Below are 12,280 nucleotides of genomic sequence, written 5' to 3'. Positions count from 1 at the left end.
TGGGTGTTGCGCGTTCGTAAATTAATCAGTTTTTCTGTGTCTCTGGCACACTCCGACGAGTGCTTTGAAATCGAAGTGTAACGTTATATAGCCGGAGTGAATTTTCGAACGAATGAGATATGCTAACTAGATAAGTCGTTAAAGTTCAGCCTAGCTAGTGTTAGGGTTGCGTCAATTCAATCTGGTATAAGGACAAATATGACAATGAGTCACTAATTGTATGCTATGTGCTTTTTATTAACTAAGTAATAAATGGCAAATGCAATTTCCGTATATACGGGTTCACTGTAACATCACGCAGGATGAAAACAGAGAAGACACTTGTTACTGACAAAGATATTATAATAAATACTCATGACAGAGATAGTTCCCACTTCCGAGCCGGCCTGTCAGAGTAGAGACTGGGCGTGGTTTAGACTTACCCAGCCTATCGTTGATGTTGGCGCCTTAAGCCAGTCCTGGCCCCTTAGCGCATGTGATGTCCCGACGCTGTTGCTGTGTAGATTACGCTCCCTCACCCCAAAGACTGAGGTCAGACAGCTCTGCAATATTGTCTGAGCTATTCGCACCTGTATACAATGGCCACTGTTCTCGCTCAAGGCTAACCACAGCTTCCCAGCACACTTATCTGGGGCTAACTGTTACTTTCAGCACACACACACAGACACCCAGTCTCCCAGGCCAACAGTTGCTAATATTCAATCACATGTGTTATAGTATTGGGTTATAGTGCATAATTCAGAATTGGGTTATAGTGCATAATTCAGAACCTCACAGATGATCTTCGTGTGTATAGTTGATCTATTATTTTCTATTGTACACCATAGTCAGCAGTCTCCTGATTAACCCCCCTTCCTCTACACCCCTCCTGTGTCTCTGTAAGATTAGCAAAGTTTCGGTCACACAGTACAGCGCACACACATTTCACACTGCTTGTTCATATCTTATGCTCAGATACATTTGTTGCAATTTCAGGCTGTGGCCTCATGGTTAGACAGAGCACTGGTAAGAGTAGAGACTAATGGAAAATGCAGGTTCACCTGAGTCAGTAATTCAAACTTTAATGCATAAGAAGCCCTACTAGCTTATAGTTAGTTAAGCATGTCAAAAAACCTTATAAAAACCCCACACTAGCTAGCAAAACATTTCACATTTCTTACTAGCTAACCAAATAACACCTGTATCTCTAGCTGTGTATAGCCACCGAAAAATGATATTAAGTTAAAAAGTCAGTCACTCACCCACTCCTCCAATGGCATGACATCCTCCTAGCTAGCTTGCTAGCTGCTATCTAGCTAACATTAGGCTCCGTGTTTTTAGCTTGCTAGGAGGATGTCATGCCATTGGAGGAGTGGGTGAGTGACTGACTTTTTTTTCCCATGACTGATTTGTGATCATTGCCCTTGCTAGTTTGATTGTATTGACATTCTCAGTCTTGGTTACATTCGTCTGTTTTTGGAGGCAGCAAACAATGTACCAGGCCAGCTGTGATTTACAACTTGACAGCAATATTTCTTTAGACTACCAAGAAATGTATTGCTGAATTATATGAATCATGCATTGAACTGCATCCATCTATTCTGCCAACAATGTCTTAGAATGGAATGTTGAGTAAAATGGAACCTATTTTAAAACCTCTTACAAAGTTGGTTTTGTAGCATAAACTGGGAATTTGATATTTGACTCATATTATGACTCATATGACTCATATTAAACAACACAATGCAACTCCAAGTCAATCACACTTCTGTGAAATCAAAGTGTCCACTTAGGAAGCAACACTGATTGACAATAAATTTCACATGCTGTTGTGCAAATGGAATAGACAAAAGGTGGAAATTATAGGCAATTAGCAAGACACCCCCAATAAAGGAGTGGTTCTGCAGGTGGTGACCACAGACCACTTCTCAGTTCCTATGCTTCCTGGCTGATGTTTTGGTCACTTTTGAATGCTGGCGGTGCTTTCACTCTAGTGGTAGCATGAGAAGGAGTCTACAACCCACACAAGTGGCTCAGGTAGTGCAGCTCATCCAGGATGGCACATCAATGCGAGCTGTGGCAAGAAGGTTTGCTATGTCTGTCAGCGTAGTGTCCAGAGCATGGAGACGCTACCAGGAGACAGGCCAGTACATCAGGAGACGTGGAGGAGGCCGTAGGAGGGCAACAACCCAGCAGCAGGACCGCTACCTCCGCCTTTGTGCAAGGAGAAGCACTGCCAGAGCCCTGCAAAATGACCTCCAGCAGGCCACAAATGTGCATGTGTCTGCTCAAAGGGTCAGAAACAGACTCCATGAGGGTGGTATGAGGGCCCGCCGTCCACAGGTGGGGGTTGAGCTTACAGCCCAACACCGTGCAGAACGTTTGGCATTTGCCAGAGAACACCAAGATTGGCAAATTCGCCACTGGCGCCCTGTGCTCTTCACAGATGAAAGCAGGTTCACATGCACATGTGACAGACGTGACAGAGTCTGGAGACGCCGTGGAGAACGTTCTGCTGCCTGCAACATCCTCCAGCATGACCGGTTTGGCGGTGGGTCAGTCATGGTGTGGGGTGGCATTTCTTTGGGGGGCCGCACAGCCCTCCATGTGCTCACCAGAGGTAGCCTGACTGCCATTAGGTACCGAGATGAGATCCTCAGACCCCTTGTGAGACCATATGCTGGTGCGGTTGGCCCTGGGTTCCTCCTAATGCAAGACAATGCTAGACCTCATGTGGCTGGAGTGTGTCAGCAGTTCCTGCAAGAGGAAGGCATTGATGCTATGGACTGGCCCGCCCGTTCCCCAGACCTGAATCCAATTGAGCACATCTGGGACATCATGTCTCGCTCCATCCACCAACGCCACGTTGCACCACAGACTGTCCAGGAGTTGGCGGATGCTTTAGTCCAGGTCTGGGAGGTGATCCCTCAGGAGACCATCCGCCACCTCATCAGGAGCATGCCCAGGCGTTGTAGGGAGGTCATACAGGCACGTGGAGGCCACACACACTACTGAGCCTCATTTTGACTTGTTTTAAGGACATTACATCAAAGTTGGATCAGCCTGTAGTGTGGTTTTCCACTTTAATTTTGAATGTGACTCCAAATCCAGACCTCCATGGGTTGATAAATTTGATTTCCATTGATCATTTTTGTGCGATTTTGTCGTCAGCACATTCAACTATGTAAAGAAAAAAGTATTTAATAAGAATATTTCATTCATTCAGATCTAGGATGTGTTATTTTAGTGTTCCCTTTATTTTTTTGAGCAGTGTATATTTGTTTCATATCTGCAAAGTAGTTCAAACGCTGTCAGTTCCACTTTAACTGAATAACTTTTCAGCCAATATTGACATATGTGAGAGAAGGTCGTTGAGGTGAGACCGGGAGAGCCTATCACCTTACAAGACATTATGGTGTGTTCTTAGTCAGCACGACACAAACACTACTGAAGCTCTTAAACTGAGACATTAAGGTTGGCTTTTCCATTATACACTCAAATACCAATTATCAAACCGTAATAGATACAAAGTTACTTTTTTACTTTTACAAAAAAACGTTTTTGTTGCATGCTGAGTGAAGCTGGTAAGCAACCCAATTGCTTCTACTGCTCTCAGACAAGACACAAACAGACAGACCGATGTCCTTACTCCTCAAGAAGGCCAGGCAGACTGCAGTCTGTGTGTACATCTACTGGACCTTCTGTGAAGTGGGTGAAGTCATAGCTACCTCCCAGGTTTATTTCAGTCCTGTATACTACTTCTCGGTATGTTTGGTGCTGGCTGTGTCTAGAGTAAAGAAGGGACTCGGGTGCTGCCGGCTTGGTTTCATATGTACTTTCTAAGCAGGTGCAAAAGATAACCTAGAAACACGAATCTGAGTCAAATACAGAATAGACTTGAATACTGGTGGGGAAAACGGGCGGATGCTAGTCATCATAAATTTCCATGAACCATTTCCTTTCTGAGTCAGTCACATAGTTGACAGGTCACATCAACTACACCAGACAATAGACATAGCTGAAGTGACTCCTCTTGAACCATAGATTACCACTGATATCATATGGTATTTAATAAGCTCACATTCTTCAGGATAATAGATGTCATATCCTCCTCAGATGAGGGACAATCACACAGGGCGTATCTGATTTCAAAACTTTAATTGGTTTTCTTTATCAGTGTGAGCGTGTGTTTGCGTTCCATATTGAAGGTTAATCAAGCGGAAGGCTATCTGTGGGCTTTGGTGTTGTATTACAGCATCAGTCTATTGGCTGATCTATGTCTGTCTGTCTGTCTGTCTGTCTGTAGAGTGGGTCATTCTGCCTGCCTGCCAGACAGACATCAGACTATGTGGTCTTGTCTAGAGCTAAATTAACTCATAGTTGTATCAAGGGCTTAACAATGCTTCTCACGATGTTGCAGCCCATCCGCATCTTAACACTTTAACACAACAATGAGTCGGAAGTTATGCTGTTTGTCACAGCTCAACAGAGGTGGGACCAAGTCACAAGCAAGTCTCAAGTCACTAGGTCCGAGTCTCAAGTCGAGCCCCAAGTAGAATGGGCCAAGACTAGAGTCAAGTCCAAGTCGTGCATTCTAAGAGCAAGTCGAATCGAGTCACAAGTCAAGTAAAAAAAAAAAAAAAAAAAAAAAAAATCTATACATGCAACGACTTTTTCAACTACAAATCTTTGTCTTTTTATTGGGGCTACCAGACACCTCTTCATTATTTTGTCTACAACATTTTTATTAGCCTATGTAATTGTAAAACAAGGACCTTGTAGCTGTGGTAAGGGCATGAAATCAGCAGAAGGCAAGGCAGGTTGACATGCTCATAGTGTATATTTATTTACAGGTCTCGGTGATCCAATGGGGAAAGTGCCATATCATGCAAAATACACCAAGTAGATTTACCACATATACACGGGCAATAGCCCCAAAGAAATAGCCTCTGTATCAGGCTCAATAGCACAAAATAAATCTGAACGGAAACCGGTAGAGGGCCAGACTGTATACCCTCCCCCTGAGAAACCAAATTGAATCGTCTTACAGGAGCTCAAACTGGTAGGCCTACATAATATAAGCATTTGCCCCCCAGGACCATGCAATTACCCAATTGGAAATAACCAATAAACTGGTTCTACAATGTAAAAGGCAATTTCCACATCCATTGTTACATTGGTACATTCGTCTTAATCAGACGTAATGATTATTATTAATGATATTTCAATACCATGCAAACATGGAACTATCGTTTTATCGTATTCAACGTTCTTCTGACTCCAAAGCCCGGAGCGCAGGATACAGTCTATTTCTATGCGCACAACAAAAATGACATCGACGTAGGACACAGACACATGGAACTCTGACATAAACCGTGAAATATGAACAAAGGAAAAAATACCTTGAATAACAAACAGAACTTCTACCAAGAGTATTGCGAACGGTCACGTGCACTATAAACATCGCGCCTACTCAGGGCAGGGGTAAGACATAGTTGGCTATAAATTGAAACTGTATCGTAGACCTATCAAACATGAAACAGATGTCTACATGTTGCAATAAACGGTACAGGGATTGAATGATGAAACGCTAGTAATTATTGTAGTATTAGATGTCATATAGATTTACCACATAGGGCCTATGCATTTAAATGTGTGACAATAACAGCAAACGTTTCAACAAGAGAAAAAAAACACTCCACTGGCGGGTGTTTGGAGAGCAGCGCCTATGGTGCGTCTTCGCCACAGTAAATATTCATTTGAACAACAAATTCTAAGTGCAAGCTTCATAAGTAAATTATATATGTCAAGCAAGTGTAACATACCAAAAGACCAGTAGGCCTATGCTAGTAATTGTTGCCCCATTGCTGGTGAGCTTGCGAAGTAAACAGTTCATATTCATGAGCATCAAACATTTTTGGAGCTGCATATTTATTTCAGCCAATCCTCTCTCCCTACAGCTTTTGTTTGCGCTGCACCGGATCCTATACCTCTACAGCAAATCATAAATATGTTCACTAGCTCACCCGACCTGTGTTTATTGACAGTTTGCTGGTCCAATTAGAGTGCTGAGTTTGTGTAGCGAAACAATCTGTTGCAGTTTTTATTTTTTGCAAGGGCGATACTGCGGCTACGGTCTCTGGCTGCGTGTTGCATAATCCACATAAACTCTGTGCCACAAAATGAGTGACACAACATGGCAAGATCATTTCAAGTCATCAGTCTCAAATCAAAGTTGAGCCCTGAGTTTTGAGGCTCCAAGTCACTTTTGAAGTAACTTTATTTTCCATTCTCAAATCATCAAATGTGTGACCCGAGTCCACAACTCTGAAACTCAATATAGCTCAGCCTGTTCACACTAGTGGGGTATCAAACCGGTGAGGCACATGGAGAGATCAACACAACAAAAACGGGGTGGTTCTATTCTTTGTGGCCTTTATTTTATTTATTTTTTATATTTCAGATATATTTTGGGTTCGGTCAATTTAATTGTTTGCATAATTTCTAATCCCCTTTGTATAAATACAAATCAGCACTACGCCCCCTCCCCTGATTGGAGGAAATACTTCTATTGCTATTTTCGCTCACATGTACGGTATATGTAGTTAAATAATTATACATATTCCTATTTTCCTCTTTCTGCAAGTGCTGGATTTTCACCCACATCGGCCAAACCAGCATTCATTCTTATCTTAATTCCAACCCTTCGATGTTGTCGTGTCTTTGGCATCATTCAAATCTGAAGACTTATTTATCAAATAACTCTCTGTAATTATTATTACGTGATTAAAATGATTAATCATGTAACTGTAATTAACTAGGAAGTCGGGGCACTAAGGAACATATTCAGATTACAAAGTTATAATTTTCCTAATATAACTTTCAGATTATTTTAATATCTGCTCAATTAGTCTTCGAATTAATGAATTATGATTTACCTCACGTTAGTCTCATTCCAAACGTCGTAAATTGTTGGTTATCTGCACGAACCCAGTCTTCACTGAGTCATCTATACATCAATTGTCTTAAAATCATTTATTTACTAACTAAGTAATTCACAGAAATGCATTACACAAACAAACAAAGTAGATGGTTACAAAGAAATTATAGCGGATGTGCCCTAGTGGGCTAAAACGGCATGGCTAGACAAAAGGGGAGTAGGGGTCAGCTGAAGTCACTACAGAGTTGCTAATTCTTTGCACATGAACGCTCACTCATTCGGGAACAATTGCAATCAATATATATATATTTACGCTCAGTGTGTCGTCGGGATCTCTGTTGAAAAGTTGTTTTCTGTTGGAGAGTTTGTCCGCTCTCTCTCTCTCTCTGTCTGCCGTGGTTAGGATGGATAGTTCAGAGTGACATTCATTCATGACGTTATAGATAGATGTTTCGGCGGTTGTCGGTCTTCGCATTCAGTGATACCGAATTCCTAGCTGCAGACTAGTAATTAATATCAAAGACTTGTTCTTATTCTGTCGGTATCGATAGTCTAAGAGTTTAACCATGTGGTAGCGTTAAAATATTCCGCTATCTACTCAAACCTTAGGTTTATGGTCTCCTCTCAAACCTTGGCCCTCTCGTTATCGAGGTAAGCTGGTCTCCTTTCAAACCTTGGCCCTCTCGTTATCGAGGTAAGCTGGTCTGGTGATAGAAAACCCGGGTGGGGGTTTTATTTGGAAGAGCAGAAAAGGGCCTGTCCCAGGACGCAAGACCATAACTGTGCTCACGGGCGGTCCTATGATTTAGTTCAACTCCAAAGGGAATTGGAGTTTCCTTCATGAAACAGTCCAAAATCACATTACACAATTCCACAAACAGTGTCATCCTCACTCATTCATCTTATACAACAATTAGATGTAAGCCTCATATCTGAGGCTATTGTATAAACAGCGTTATGGTAATGTGGCCGTATTGTCTCCCATGAGTTTCACAAAATTGTACCAAACAGACCAGTTTGTAGCTGGATTCTTCACCGATCTTTTATACCTTCTCCAGAACATAAATGTTGTTCGGACCTCAAGTTCTGTGAGGTGGAAGAAATTCCTTTGTTCTCTCTATGAAAACTCACACTCTCTCTATACTGTGGCCATGAGGAGATGATCTCCTCCAGGAATTTACGACCTCTCTGACCACAGCAGCCTGGTTTTAGGAGACAGAGAGAGGGGGATGGTGCTCGCTGTACCCAAAGAGGGCAACGTCATGACAATGTCCACAGGTTAACAAACCTTTCCCAGTATAATATCATTTTGCTATTTCCTTTTGCAATACATCCCTCCATTTTACTGTGATGTCTTACAAGGGTCTTGAACCTCCCTATTTGTAACATTTCTACCAGTATTTCCCTAAAAATAAATGCTTTACCCAAGAGGGTAATGATATTTCCCATTGACTGATGATCGTGGTTTTTCCAGGTGCCCTAACAGTACAGTTTACAGTTTGAACCCTGATATTAAAACAACCACACATGGACCTGACTCCAAAAACGAGCGACCAATGGACAGTGTCAGAAAATATGCTCTATTGATTCTGTTTTTCTTCGTGGCAGAGTCTGCCCCATATATTGAGGATTCTTTTTGAAGCAAGTATTTTATATAATACTGTAGCTTAGATTGTCAATTGTTTTATATACACTGCATTCGGAAAGTATTCAGACCCCTCAAATTTTTTCCACGTTTTGTTACAGCTTTCTTCTAAAATTGATTTAATTATTTTTTTTCTCCTCATCAATATACAAACAATACCACATTATGACTAAGCAAAAACAGTTTTTTTTTGACAATCCACTGAAAATATGCGGTTTTAATCCGCAAAACCCACTCTTAAACACAGGATGAGCCTCTATTAGTAGCCTGCTGGAAAAACAGTTTGGATTTAGATATAAGGTTTAATGCCTTAATATTTCAACGGTAGGTAGCATAAATGTAACTACATGTAAAGTGCGAATTTGCATTAGTATACGTATAAAATGTCCCAATGCAGTTACACCTTACTTTTCTATTTTTCAAGTTATTACATAAGCCAATCAGAATGCAGAAGTCATGGCAGAATTTGTTTTTCCGTGGAGTGATGTAATATGGAGGACCTGGCAAGCCAGCCTATTTCCTATAAAGTAAACTCCAACAGAAATAACTTCAAATTGAACGAAATCGTTTGCACTAATTAATTAATACTGCTACAATTACATTTTCAGCAAACTTACAAGCAAATACTTTATGTATTTGTTACAAATCAACTTAGCTCTACCAGCCTGCTAACATTAACATTATGTTAGCACTATATGAGTCAGCCAATTGCTGTCATCACCTAGTTTACAGCTACATGAAAGTAAACCAAAGTTGTGGAAATACATAACACCATCTAACCAGTTATTAAAGAATATTAGCTACTTGAAGTTATCTTACCCAGCAAGCAAGCCAGCCAGCTAACGTTAGCTATTTAGCCAACTAGCTATTAGCCTAGCCAAACACCAGGGTTATGGTTGGCAAGCTACAGCCCAACTATTGGGGACCAGCTAGAAAACAACTAACCCAACACAACTAAAACATAACCACAGATCAAAGCAAAGAGAGAGCAGAGATTTACAGATTAATGACTGGGGCCCATCTGATAGTAAAACTTTTAAAAGCATGCAGACTAAGTTGGCAACCAAAGCCAGGGGGAGGCAGGTGCTTCACTGGCAGATGGAGAGTCAGAGAAATCCCAAATGGATAGAGTCCAGTTGTCCTTCAGCTAACGCACAAGCACTAAGGCAAGGCGGAAAAAGTTACAAAACACCAGTAGCCTACTTCACAGAGAACATGCGGAGAAGTTGTCAAACAAAAAGGTGAACAGACGTGGTACTACAAAATAATAGCAAGCAGGTATGACTTTCTTTCATTTTGAGCCCATGGGAAGAAGGCACCAGAGCCTGCCGTGCTAACAGGTTCCCACTAAATAACACAGCCACAATGTCCGTGAAGAGCATGCTGCATGGCCGCACGAGCCAGATCTGGTTCTTGTTTACATCACAATTCCTGTGATTGGATCGTTGTAGCTCACCACAGCCAACACTTGGTCTGGAATGTAATTACATGCGAGCATGGCTAGTGGCTAATGTTAGCCAGCTTGAGCTAGCTACCGAGCTAGCATATGAACTCTGTAGCACAGAGTAGATCCTCCATATGACGTTGAGAATTAGTGCGTTGTAATAACCCAAATACATAACCGTTTGTACCTATAGATAACCAGATCGTGAATACAACTATCGTGAATACAACTAAGTCTTTGATGATACCATGTTGTTATATTGGTGATTAATAATGAATGTTTTCTATCCTTTAAAGGGATACTTTGGGATTTTTGCAATGAGGCCATTTAACTACTTCCCCAGAGTCAGATGAACTTGTGGATACCATTTTTATGTCTCTGTCTAGCATGAAGGAAGTTAGAGGTAATTTAGTAAGCCAATCCTAACTGGCGTTAGCGCAATGACTGGAAGTCTATGGGTATCTGCTGACATGGTAGTTAAAGGGCCTCTGCCAAAATCCCAAAGTATCCCTTTAATATGTTTTAACCCTCAAGACATGTTCATTATATAAATATCCCATTGAACTTTATCTGGTTTGGCATTCCTAAGGTTTTTTTCTCACATTATTTGAGAAAGGATTTTCCTGTAGTCAGTAGAGCCATGAATAAATATGTAAACTGCGATATCACTAGAGACTTAATCAGGTTCATTTTCCCTTAGATGGACAGGTGTTTCCGTCTCCACGGTTTCAAGATCATATTTATTTAGCAAATTTTTCTATCAAAGTTAGTAGTTGGAAGATTGCTAAACTTTTCCGAGATATGTGCACCAAGCACATCAACTTTACCATCCGCCCATTTAATCGGGAGACCACATCGCAATTTAAAGTTTATCTTTTAGAAACCCAATGCGTAATCTAGTACACATAGTGCTTTGTTTGTTCTTTTCCTGGTAGTCCCTGGTCTTCTGTAAGCTTGGTATAGACAAAGTAGTCGACATATTGCCAGATTGCAGGGATGGGCAAGAGATGTTGGCCTGTAAATCAATTTAAATTATTTTTGTAAATCAGTCGGGGTTTGAACTTACCGTTGAGAGTTAAAATAGAACAATACACAAGGTGAAATTTAGACATTTGGTTGTTAGTCACTCTCACTCAGATATCATATTAACATGGTCATGGCAAAATGTGTAGAATTGCAGGGAATTAGTAGAATTGCATGAGATTAGCTTTCAAACAGTAAAAAAAAATCCATCCCATGGCAAATTGCACCTTCTTTCTCTATGCCTCATGGCATTTTTGAAATGTATTTCATGACATTTCTTATGAAGTTTCTAAATCTTCTCTCCACCCATGGCAAAATGTGTAGAATTGCGGCAAAACTTGCTTTAAAACTGCCTTATTTTAACTATGTCACATGGCAAAATATAGAAGGAAAATTAAGTCTAAAACATCTCTCTACTGTTTGTGGGGGGGGGGGACAAAATCCAACACATTTGTACTTAGGGTCCCCCAGAAGACTAGGGTTGGCTCTGACTGCATGTGGGGTATGGATGTTTGTAGGCAGACCCCCAAGCCACTGTGGCCCGCGAGGTGGGGGAGACCATCAACCAAGTCTCGTTTAGGGCCCTCTAAAGGCTAGGGCCAGCCCTGGCTAGTGATATAATGCATTTATTTAAGAGAGTTAAGTAGTTTAACTGCACAAATAGATTGATTGAACAAATCAGTTAACTGTATGTCTTGGACTGTGGGTAGGGTACGCAGATCCTCGATCCACTGGGATCCCTCATGATGAGTTCTTGTTGCCAATCCCTGGTGTACAGTATGTAACCCTGATTTTGTGTTTGTGTTCGTCTCAGGCACTGGGAGGCCGTTAAGAGGTGGGATGAAGCCATCCAGATGACTCCAGAAAACCCTCTACTGTACGAGATGAAATCCCAGGTACATTACAGCATTACAGTACTACAGCTCTCAGCTACTTATCCTCCTCTCGTCCTGCTGTCTCTCTAGTTCTCTAATTCTCCAGCCATCAGACGACAGCCAGCCAAATAGGGCCAGATAAGAACTTCCTCGGTTTGTCTTTGCTACAAACAGAACATTTTGTTTTGTATGAACCTTTTTTCTCCCTTTCTTGTTCTCTGTGCTGGTACAATACAATCGCAGTGTGTCGAATTTACCTCCAGATACAATTTCACTGTCAGAGGTAAGTTTCTCCTGGAAGCTCCCTTTAGGCCACGGATGGGCAATTGACGGCCCGCTATACAGTACCAGTCAAAAGTTTGGACACACCTACT

General features: G+C 41.4%; 1 protein-coding gene across 1 annotated transcript in view; it reads left to right on the top strand.

The window, feature by feature from the left end:
- The window catches only part of LOC139551685 (tetratricopeptide repeat protein 33-like), a 60,037-nt gene that overhangs the window by 17,163 nt on the left and 30,594 nt on the right, over positions 1 to 12,280 (top strand). The window contains exon 3 of the mRNA XM_071362959.1: positions 11,846 to 11,927. Coding sequence (XP_071219060.1) covers positions 11,846 to 11,927 — 82 coding nt within the window. The remainder of the gene's footprint in view (positions 1 to 11,845; positions 11,928 to 12,280) is intronic.

The sequence above is a fragment of the Salvelinus alpinus genome, chromosome 24, assembly GCF_045679555.1.
Source record: "Salvelinus alpinus chromosome 24, SLU_Salpinus.1, whole genome shotgun sequence".
NCBI lineage: Eukaryota > Metazoa > Chordata > Actinopteri > Salmoniformes > Salmonidae > Salvelinus > Salvelinus alpinus.
Note: the sequence above shows the minus strand (reverse complement) of the source record. Positions and strands in the feature narration are given on the sequence as shown.